We start from the raw sequence: 11,421 nt of genomic DNA on the forward strand, positions 1-11,421 counted from the left end.
AAAGATGGGTATCTCTGCTCCAGAGAATTTTACATGGAATTAAAATCCGAGTGTTAATTGAGCCAGTTTGAAACTCCCCTGGCTGCCACCTCCTCTTGACCCCAGAGGTGATTTCCAACAAAAACACCCCAGACCCCAAATCCTGGATTTTCCATGCTGACGGTATTTTCCTGCTTTCAGTCGATGACCTGCTGAAAGAGGCCAAAGTTGGGCCAAACGGAACCATCCGATACGAAGAATTTGTGCGCCTCATTTGCCTCCCTTTGGCCGACTACTGAAACCCAGAGTGAGATCGGCTACGAGCAGGACCCCGAAGGGTTTTATTCCTATTTTTCCCAGTTTTCAGCTGGACTCAGGAACCACCATTTGCCTTTTGAAACCTGATTTTGCCTTCATTTAGTGCAGCCACTTCCATAGGCTCTGCCACTTCCACTCCTCCCTCATTCCTGGAGAAACAAGATGTGAGCTGTTACTGGAATAAACGGAATAGAACAACACCTGTCAAGCTGGAAAAAGTTATTTTAAAAAGCATTTAAATCTTGGGCTTGTGGGAGAAGGAACTCATGGTCGGGGTCTCCTGGTTCTCCAAGAAGTCAGCACGACCCAGCGGGTGTTTGGTGTCCCCACACTCCGGGCTGGGTGCCAGGGACAAGCAGGGCCAGGGAAATTCCCTTTCTCCACGCCAGGAAAAAGCTCCCCAGCTCCAGACCGATTAAAACTCCTCTGGATCCTTACTGTTATCCCACCTGTGTCTCAGAGCAAGTCCACAAAGGGGTGTCTGGAATTCCGAGCAGGTTCTCCCTGGATTCAGCTGGGAAATTTCACAGCGATCATGGCACCAACAGCAACCTGGAAAACTCTCTGGAAGAGCCCATGTTCCCAGAAATCTGCTCTGGCTTCTGCTCCAGGAGCCTCTTCCTCTCCCTCCAGCCCTTTCTTAATCCTGAATCTCCTCTTTGCCCCATCAGTGAAATAAGCAGGAATTAAATCCTGGCAGCCACAGCAGATCCAAGGGATTGGGAAGGAATTCTTCCATGGGAGGGTGGGGAGGGGCTGGGCTGGAACTCCCAGAGAAGTTGTGGCTGCCCCTGGATCCCTGGAATGTCCAAGGCCAGGTTGGACGGGGCTTGGAGCAGCCCCATAGTGGAATAGTGGGATAGGGGAAGGTGTCCCTGCCCATGGAATGAGATGGGATCTAAGGTCCTTCCAACCCAAATTATCCCACGATTCCGAGATTCATCCATCCCTGCGGAGCAGCTGGAACACTCCAAGGCCCCCACCCCCCAGGAATGTCACACAAAGCTGGGAAGAAATTGAAAAAACCCCAAAATGTCAGCAAATCCCAACCTTCCAAATCCATAACAGGGTCCCTGTGAGGGGAAAACAGGGATTATGCTCATGGAATATCACATGGAGGGGGGAAAGGTAGGGAAGAAAGATTAAATGACATTGCTGAACTCCACCTGAGCCATGGAAGCAGATCCACGAATTTCAGTCCTGCAGTTAAGGAAAACGCCAGGTTCTGCCCGAGCTCCTGATCCAAGCCCTGATCCCTGCAGTTCTCCCAACGGTCCCAAACCCAGGGAGCTCAGACTGGGATCCATCCCCACATTCCTGGCTCTCTGAACAGCTTCCTTCCAGGGAAAAGGAACTTTGCCCCATGGAATACTGACACCTGCCACACCCCTCAGCTCTTAATCGGCTCTTCCTGCTCCAGTGATAGGAAACATTCCAGAAAGAGCGGAAAATCGCAGTTACAAACAGCTCAGCACTCGGACACCGCTCCAGGAAAGCGGCACACCCGGATCAGAGCCGGGATCCCCTGGGAAAACCAGGAGCAGGCGGAACCCAGAGCCGAAGGTGGGATTTCCCTGCGCGCTCTGTTGCCACCCTCAATTAATCCCAGGGTTTAGATAAAGCTGGGAATGCAGCTCTGCTCACGCTGGGGGTTTGCTCCTGGATTCTGGAGCTCTCCCGACCCTGGATCCACCAGGAAAGGCCTGGTTTGTGGAGCTGACGGAACAAGGAATTCACGCAGAGCGTTTGTTCCCAGATTCCAACGGATCCCATCCATCCTCAGCCCCATCCCTCCCCATTCCCGGGATTTGACTCCCAAATCCTGGCGGCTGCAGGCGATGGCAGAGCGTGGCACGGGCACTGAGCGACTCCCAGTCACTTAGGATTGCTCCAGAACGGCTCCTGCTGCGAAAACATTCCCAAAGAAAAGCTGGCAGGGAGGAGCCGCCCTTCGCATGCACTGCCGGGACAAAGCAGCGCTGTCACAGCCCCAAATCATCCCCCAAAAAAGCATTCCGGGGTCCAAAAAAACCCGGGAAAAACCCCTCTTCCCACTCCCTCCCCTTTCCCCCGTCAGGAAACACAGAACAGCCGAACGCTTTTTATTCCACCTACAGCTTTCCACAGGAACAGGAAACAACTCAGACCAGGCTGCTTTGGGCTTGGCGGTGCTTTTTCCCAGTGCAGATAATCGATATTTTCACTCGGTACTTCTACACAAACTGACACTGGTGTACACCCGTAAAAGCCAGGGGCGGGGTTGGAATGCCCTATGGAAAGCCAGGAGAAGGGGTTTAAGGCAAGGGATGACAGCTCTCGACTCACGGAATTCACGGCCACTTCTCACACGCCGCTTGTTTACATCTCCCCCTTTGTTAACCCGGGAGCAGCGGCGCTTTCGGGGCCCACCAGCAGCCTGCCCTCGTCAGACACCTACGTTCTGTTAAAAAAGAGTGATTAAACAACACGGAAAAAGCAAACCCGCTGCTGTTTAAAACGTGCTTCAAACCCTGACACGGTCGGTTGCAACAAAGAACGAGTTTTCACCACGTTCTCCTCACACTCCTGGGCCCTGCAGGTCCTCGAGAGCCCAAAGAAACCTTGGACCATCCCACCTGCAGAACCCAGGGAGAGGAAGGGAAGCCTGGAGCTGCTGTTGGATCACCGTGGGAGTGGCAGGAAGGGTTATGGGGTGGTTTAGGGGCATTTTCCAGCTTCTGAAGGATGGGAGGGGCGCTCAAAGGCACCTGCACCCTGCTCCTGCTGCACGGACACACGGAGCTGTCCTGACAGGTGTGCACATCCCAAATGGGAGAGAACGTCCCCAAAACACCCGTGTGCACATCCCAAATGGGAGAGAAAGTCCCACAAACACCCGTGTGCACATCCCAAATGGGAGAGAACGTCCCCAAAACACCCGTGTGCACATCCCAAATGGGAGAGAACGTCCCCAAAACACCCGTGTGCACATCCCAAATGGGAGAGAACGTCCCCAAAACACCCGTGTGCACATCTCAGACAGGTGTGTGCACATCCCACACGTGTGTGCACACCCCAAACACGTGTGGATCTCCCAGACACGTGTGTGAATGTCCCCCCCCCACACACGTCCCACAGAGCAGTGTCCGTGTCCCTGTGCATCCCACAGATGTGCACATCCCAGACGTGTCTGCACATCCCACACGTGTGTGCGTGTCCCAGACACGTGTGAACGTTCCACAGACACGTCTGTGAACATCCCACACGTCTGTGACCACCCCACACACGTGTGCACATCCCAGAGACGTGCACATTCCAGACACGCTGCACACCCCACATGTCTGTGCACACCCCGCAGCCATGTCCGTGCACACCCCACACGTCTGTGCACACCCCACCCCTGTGCACACCCCACACATCTGTGCACACCCCACACGTCTGTCTGTGCACACCCCGCAGCCATTTCTGTCTGTGCACACCCCGCAGCCATTTCTGTCTGTGCACACCCCGCAGCCACGTCCGTGCACACCCCGCTCCTGCCGTGGCACAGCCCGAGGACAAGAACCCGCAATTCCAAGGATCCGGAGCAGGAGCGCAGCCCAGGCCACCCAGAGGAGAGCTGGGGACGCAAAGAGCCGGGGTTTGGGGAGACCAGACTGAGACTTCTGGCAGGCACCGCTCGCTGTGGTCAGAGGCGCAGAGGAATTCCAGCTGCGGGAATGCCGGAGCGTGGAGCAGGAATACTCACACAGCCCTCGCTGTCCCTCCTGAGCAGAGCACTGAGGTCATGCAGGCCGGCAGTGACCCTGGAGCCTTCCTCCCACCGGGATCACAGGGAATGAGGAACGCCAAGCCGAGCTCCCATTCCCAAAGTGCCAAATCCTGGGATACCAACACCGCCACATTCCGCTTTCCATGGGATTAACACGGTTCCGATCCCGCTGCCACAAGTGGCACAAGCTGTTCTTGGGGTCAAGGCCATGGGAAGGTGGGAAAAGCAGCCATGAGCAATCCCAAATCCCTGCCAGGTGTTCCAGGAGCTCCCGGAAATCCAGGGCACTCCCACTAAAATCGCTCCAGGTTATCCGTGATTAACTGGACGAGAGCTTCTCCTAGCGGAGGTTTAATCACTCCAAAATCAGACTGTTTCAAAAATAAGTCTTTCCCATTTTCTATCCTTTTATTTCTTTTTTAACTGACATTTAATAAATTATAAAATCGGTGTATGGTGAAATATATATATCAGCCAGATATGTATGAAATACACATGCATGGGAAAAACTATTTAACTCACCTGGAACTCACACACACGGATCTATAAATACATATATACACACACATATACATATAAACACAAACAGTTCCGTTTTCCAAAATTCAAGTCAACTATTTAGTGGCAGAGGGATGCTGTAAAAACACTAAAAACAATTTTGATGCCACATAATGTGAACCTTTCAAATAACCATACGACTGATCAGACAGCAATACCTAATGCTACTTGGATTAAAGGTTTTCTTTTTTTTTGCTTTTTTTTCCTGTTTTTTTTATCATTTTTTCCTGTTTTTTTTTTCCTTTTTTTTTTTTAATCAATGCAAGATTTAGTTTTTTGTTTTGAGACGACTTCATAGGCAAAAGGTGGCCCTTGTCAATGCTCGAAGCGACTATTTGCAATCAACAGTTTTTTTGGACATGAAAAAATTCAGACAAGAATCTGCTAATTTTAGTATTCCTTAACTCTCTTTCCTGATAAACTCGTTACCTGCACTTTCAACCAGTTATAAAAATATTTTTCACACCAGAGGAAATATTTACTCTCTCTGACATGGACTTTGGGACACAAGAATCACTTCCTTCCCTCCCCCTTTCTCTGACTTTAAAGAATCTCCTGAAAAAAAAACTGCATTCCAGCTATTTACACATTCCACTCCTTAAGAAGAACAGATCAGCCCAAATGACCCAAAAAAAAAAAAATTTCCTATGTCATGCACAACTTAAAGAAAAAAAAAATGAGAAAAGAAACCAGGAAGTAAATACGGCTCCAACAGACTGAAAAAATCCGGGAAATCCAAAGAATTCCAAGGAAAGTGAATTTTGAAAGCCACTACCCCTAAGAGAGCTGGAAAGGGAGCAACACTCTGGGATGTGGGGGTTTTAGTGGTGGGTTTGGGGTTCAGACTCACACTGAACACGGAATATTCATGGGGCGACTGAACTCAGCACAGGGCACCAAGAGCATCACCGGCTGCACAGACCATGCAAGGGTGTGCTGCAGTTTCTATTTGCTTCTTGCAGGCTGCTGACAAGTTCACCTGGAAGCAGCCATTGGATCTACTGCACTAAAATGAGGATTTTCCAGCCAGACAAGCCAGGCCTGGGCTGCCAAGGCCGTCTCTAGGCACGGCTAAGCCAAAGCAGAAGCAGCTCCACGAGGTAACACTGACACATGCTCAGGATTTTGCTGATAAGATTTGAGGTTATCTGAACGGGATTGAAGTTCTTAGAAACAAAACCCCTCCAGCCCAAGTGATGCTTTGATGTGGGGCTCCACTGCACAAAAATGCTCCATCTCGTCCCACAGGTCATTCCTCAGCCTGGGATTAGATGGAGTCAGGCCCTCAGGAGTAACTGAACATGGAGCTGTGGAATATTCTGAGTTGGGAGGGACTCACGAGGATCTAAGTCCTTGCACAGGGCACCCCAAAATCCCACCCTGTGCCTGGGAGTGTTGTCCAAACATTCCTGGAGCTCTGGCAGCCTTGGGAACATCAGCATTCCCTGGGGAGCCTGGTGAGCACCCCAGCACCCTCTGGGGGAAGAACTTTCCCTGATGTCCAACCTGAACCTCCCGCTCAGCTTCGTGTCACTCCCTGGAGCCCTGTCACGGGTGAGTTTGCAACATTCCTGACTAAAGCACGGAATTAAAAAGGAGAATTTGCCTGGATAGAGGGGCACATGGAACCAGAAATGACAAAAAATCCCAAAAAACCAAACCCACTCCTGAAAGGCTCCGGCCTGCAAACAGAGCAGGGTCTGCTCTGCTTCTGGCGTAAGAAAATCTGCACTCAGTATGGGACGGGGAATTAGATTCCACCAGCAAAGGGAAAAAAACCCTCTCCCAAGCTTGAACTTTAGAAGTTCAGCTCCTTTCCTGTTTCTGTAACTGTGAAGAAAATAATGCCATTTGTGTCCGAACTATAGGGGAAAAAAAAAAAAAAAGGAAAAGAAACTCACATGACAAATGCACAGGTGTAAAATCTTCAGCATCCAGAAAAATGAACTGAAGCTCCTTGTTTTTGTTAAATTTTTTTTTTTCTCTTTTGTCTTTTTTTTTTTCTTATTTTTACCAGTGAGGCCATCTTAGGTTTATATACAAAAGTAAAACTGAAAATAGACTTTTTTTTTTGTTCTCTGTACACGTAAATTTTTTTTTTCCCCCTTTTTAAAAAAGGAAAAAAAAACCACCTTGTCTTAATGTTTTTTTTTTTTTTTTTTTTTTGAACAGAAAGGAAAACCAAGCACAAAGATTTCCTCTGTCCCCCCATTGCCCACCCCCAGAAAAAAAAAAAAAAAATCAGTCCAATGAGATAATGTCTGGGATGATACCAAAGATTGAGGCCGTGTCCGTGCTGCTCCTACTCGCGACGGGGTGCCCGTGATTCTCCCGCAGGCTGTTGGAGGAAACAAGACTGCTGTTACTGCCACTGTTGCTACCATTCGTGGCTGGCAGGGAGCTGCTTCCTCCTGCATTAAGCTGATCCAGAAACATCTGGGATGAAGTGTAGGAAAAAAAACGGGAGTGTAAAAGTTCCTGATCATCGGACGCGGAAACGGCCGCGGCTGCGGCGGCGAGGAGGGAGGTGTTGTAATGCTGGGGGGAGAAACAACAGTTAGATTTCAGATATTGCAGCAGACTTGGCATTCAGAGCAGCACAGAAAGAAGGGATTTTGGTCAAGCTGAAGTTCTGGCAGCTCCTGGGTTTCACAGCAGCTCGGCCAGTGCAAGGATGTAATGAATTTTTAGCTCTGCAGCCCCGCATTCCTGAAGCCAAAAGGAACTGGGAATGCTGGGGTTGAGTGACAGCAAATGGCAGGGAGGGAATGGGACCAGAGAACCCAAACCAGAAAAAAGGACAAGCAGCAGCACTTCTGGGTTGTTTTTTTTTTTTTTTAGCTCTTCAAAAAATTCCTTGGGGGCAAAATTCCCCCAAGTTCATTTTGCCAGCCCCCAAAAGTCAGGGTCAGCCACAGCTGTGCTGATCCCTGCTGGGAGCAAGGCAGAATCCTGGGAAAACGCATGTAGGGACAGCTTGGTCCCATGGGATGGAGCAAGGGATGTCCCACGTTATCCTCTCTGCTGCACCCCTGAAGGGCAGGAGCTTGAGCTGTCAAAAATCCCATTTAAACCAACCTCCCTGCGGGGGGAACTTTGCTCTCCATGCTCCATGCCATTATGATGGAACACCCAGGCTGCCCAGCCTTGTTCCCTAGTATCTCTCCACTGGCAGAACCAGAGCAGCACTCCTTGGATCACAGTAATTCTCAGGATCTTGAACACCAAGCCAGGTTTCCTGAATCCAAATTCCACAGCAGGCTCTGCTCTTCATTAGGATCTGAAAGTACCCCTCAACTTTTAATGCAATTTTCCCACTTGGGAGTGCAGAAAGGGCAGGTGAGACATCCCAGCTCTCTTTTTTTTGGAGGGAAAGGGATCAAGCTGCACGTTCAGCCACGGCTGAGGATCCCTGCCAGCCCCTGGCTCCCAAAACGCCTCATGCCACCCCTGTGCTCAGACAATGCTCCTGTTTGCTCCTGTGTGTACAAAACAAAGCTGCAGCCTCGCTGTTCTCACACCTCCACCCCACAGCTGCTGCTTCCCACACAGCACATCCTGCCTGGAAGAGTGTTTGCCACAGGACTCGGTTCTCCCTGACTTACCTGATTGTCTCCTGACAGGAAAGGGAAGAAATCTAAACCTGTGAAGAGACAAAAAACACAATTAAGCTTCTCAAAACAACAACAAAAAAGCACCTCTCCATTTTTTCACCATTCATTTTGAAATAAAACCAGCCCAACACTGATAAAACTTCAGGTTCTCTTCACTAACAGAGATACTAAACTAATTTTTTAAAAATTTTAGAATTAATATTAGTGCTTGGAGAGTTGTACAGGTCCAGACAGAACTCACCTTGCAAGTCATAAGGCATGGGTGTCATATGGAATGGATGCCTGTAGTCTTGGATAAGTGATGTGTTGATGTAGCTGGTGTCCACAGCAGGAAGGCTTGGGGTTCTTGACACAGGAGAAGCTTGGTGGGGTAAATTTAAAATGCTGGAAGGAAAAAAAGGCTTTTTAGAAGCATAAAATACACTCCTGGTTTATTGCTGTCCCATCAGGGGACGCTTATTGGCTTATTTTCACATTGAACTTCAATTCAAAATGCATTCTGAGCTTCTTGAAAGATGCGCAGCAATTTCAAAGCTTCACATGAGCATCACACATCCCCCAAGCTTTCATCTCCTCACAATATCTTACCAGGAAAATTAGTTCAGTCCAAGGCAGCTGGAATTTAGGAAAGGAAAGTTCAGTCTCAACCAGCTGAAAGTGTAAATGGTGCTGGGATCTCTATAAAGACGTTACAGATATTCCCAAGGCAGGACAAGACAATCCTGAAGGAATACTGAACCCCCACCGCCACAGGAATCTGTGTGACCCCACAGCACCGATACCCTACAAGGTAATTCCAACGGGGAAAAGGCCGTGAGGGGTTTCAGTGATCACCGAGTCACTCCCATGATGGAGCAGGAACCACTTCACCACGGATCCCTGGATATTTATACACACAAGGAGCTGTTTCCAGCCTGGCTGCTCAGGTAAAGGTGCCCAGGTACTCCTGGCATTCCCCATTCCCGTGCTGCTCCAAACCCCACCCCCCACCCCTGCTCCTCCCTGCTCTCTCCCCGTGTGCTGCTTCGTGCGCAAGAAGAACATCCCCAGACTTGCAGAACCCACACTTTTAGCCACAACCCTTTGCACCATCCCACAAACACAACTAAAATATTTTATTGTGTTCCACACTTAATTCAAAGCTGTGATTCCAACCTTAGGCCTTGTGACCCGAGAGCAAATCCACGAGCTACCGAATGAGGATATAACCCAAGCACAGAACTTTCTAGAGACGATTTATTTTGAAATTTCTGACTTCTCTCTGCATTGTTTGTTTTGTTCTCACCCCTTGTTATTTATTGGTGATGCTGGAGATATGGAGGGACAGCTCCTCTTGGCAGAGGGCTCCTCCTCCTCCTCATCTGACGAGCTGTCGATGGTCAAGTCGATCACTTCCACTTTCTTGTTTTTATTGGACTGTTGGTGAGAGGACACCTGGTGTTCCAAGGAAGAGCTGATGCATCCTGCACAAAGCCAACACGAGAAGCTCCAATTAGCAGATCACAGCTCATTAAAAAGCTCTAAGTCATAAATAAACTACACAATGGTGGTAGCTTCAAACTTTACCATCAGCCCCAAACAGGTGCTACTCAATTAGCTGATCTCACAAATGAGCAAAGCTGTAAATATACGTTTAAAAATGAGCATTTTCAGAGGTTAAAGGAACATCAATCCTTAGGGGATCCCAGTGTCCTTCACACCCCCCAACCATGGCTCACCATCAACTCCATTGTAAGATGCAGTCACCTCCTGCACCTCCTTCTTCGATCTCATGGGAGCCCAGGATCCATCCTCCTTAAACTGGATTTCATCACAATCTGTACAAAACTTCAGGATTTCCATGAACAACCTGTCCATCAAAAATATTTAATATCAGACCTAAAGAAGAGCTTTTATTAGTCAGTGTAAGTCTGAATTGGTGTGAAACCAAAAGCTTTCATTGTTCTGCTCTTCTCTCAGCTGCTTCCTTGAGAAAAAGGAATCATTGAAAAAATTCCAGTGTTACCCCAAATAAAAATCTGCACATTTATTTAAAACCCCTGGGAGCAGAATCCTGCAGAGCTCGTGACACAGAACTCTCCATGTCCCAAAACAAAGGAATTATGTGAACGAGAGTTTAAAAAAAAATCTCCTCCTCACCCCCTCTGACAAAATTTTCCTAAGGAAACCTCTCTTAAAGGGGTCCCTGCAGCTGAGGGTTTAAGGACTTGTATTTCCTGACACTTCCTAACAAATGCTGAGCATGGGAATCTCAACTTGCAGCCTCTTCTCCCACAGGCACCTCCTAAAACTTTGGGATCCTGGTACCACATCACTCCCACTGGGAATTCCAGCTTCTGACCAGGGCCATTCATGTGGTTCTGCAGGAAAGAGCTTGGCTTTAATTAGAGACAGTTCCCTCTTTCCCAGATTGGAGCATTTTCCAGAAATAACCTTCTCTTTGGGATGCTCTAATTAGATCAGCTCATCTCCAACATCTGCACCTGGCAACACGAGGAGAAATAAGGAAAATGTGGTGTTTGCATTATTCCCACTTTCTGTCTTCACTATTTTAGGCAGAAACCTCGACAAGGAGCCCCCCAGCTCTTTGATCTGAGGTGGAGGACCCATAAATCTGGGCATCCAGGAGACCAAAACAGCCTGAGTGTCTCTTCAAGAGCTTTTTGCAAGGCTCTCAAGGGACCCTGAGTGACCTCATGCTTCACTGGCAAAATGAAGCACACACTCCCTAATAAAGACTCATCATTGATGAGGTGGTTTTCTAAAACTCTGGGGTTTTTTCAGGGTTTTCAGCTTTGCTTTTGGGGTTTTTGTTTGTTTCATCAGTTTTGGGGTTTTTTTAAATATTGAGAGTATCCCCAGAGGCCTCTACTTGTTCTCTCCCTTTATCACCCTTTAAAAAAACAAGATTCCTCTCTTAAGAAATTAAAATGCAAACCCAGAAATACACACTTGGCACAACAAGAGATTTATTTTTTTTTTTAGTGTTTTGCAAGTAGGCAGTACCAGGGAATCAATCTCTGTGTCACTTTCTATAGATAGCAACTCCCCAAGTGTGAAATTGTACACGGAATTGTACAGGCACTCGGAGGGGTGGCAGGATTTATTTGCTCTAACGTGGCTGTCTCTTATCAACTCTGCCAGATTGGTACAGTTGCTCCATTAAAAGAAAATACAACATGTGCTGTTTTCACCTAGGAA

The 11,421-nt window shown here is 48.4% G+C and overlaps 2 protein-coding genes across 3 annotated transcripts in view; one reads left to right on the forward strand and one right to left on the reverse strand.

Moving 5' to 3' along the window:
- Positions 1–497, forward strand: part of CALML4 (calmodulin like 4) — a 4,234-nt gene extending 3,737 nt beyond the window's left edge. Inside the window, exon 5 of the mRNA XM_017738548.1 lies at positions 181–497. Coding sequence (XP_017594037.1) covers positions 181–278 — 98 coding nt within the window. The 3' untranslated portion in view covers positions 279–497. The remainder of the gene's footprint in view (positions 1–180) is intronic.
- Positions 498–4,431: 3,934 nt separating this feature from the next.
- The window catches only part of PIAS1 (protein inhibitor of activated STAT 1), a 30,347-nt gene continuing 23,357 nt past the window's right edge, over positions 4,432–11,421 (reverse strand). The window contains exons 9-13 of one of the 2 annotated variants that reach the window (XM_008637441.2): positions 9,939–10,069; positions 9,506–9,683; positions 8,462–8,604; positions 8,212–8,249; positions 4,432–7,144 (exon numbers count right to left, since the gene is read on the reverse strand). In XM_008637441.2, the coding sequence (XP_008635663.1) occupies positions 6,848–7,144; positions 8,212–8,249; positions 8,462–8,604; positions 9,506–9,683; positions 9,939–10,069 (787 nt within the window). In that variant the 3' untranslated portion in view covers positions 4,432–6,847. The remainder of the gene's footprint in view (positions 7,145–8,211; positions 8,250–8,461; positions 8,605–9,505; positions 9,684–9,938; positions 10,070–11,421) is intronic. The other variant, XM_008637433.2, reaches the window with a different exon arrangement.

Source organism: Corvus brachyrhynchos, unplaced genomic scaffold (genome assembly GCF_000691975.1).
Source record: "Corvus brachyrhynchos isolate BGI_N302 unplaced genomic scaffold, ASM69197v1 scaffold200, whole genome shotgun sequence".
Taxonomy (NCBI): Eukaryota; Metazoa; Chordata; class Aves; order Passeriformes; family Corvidae; genus Corvus; species Corvus brachyrhynchos.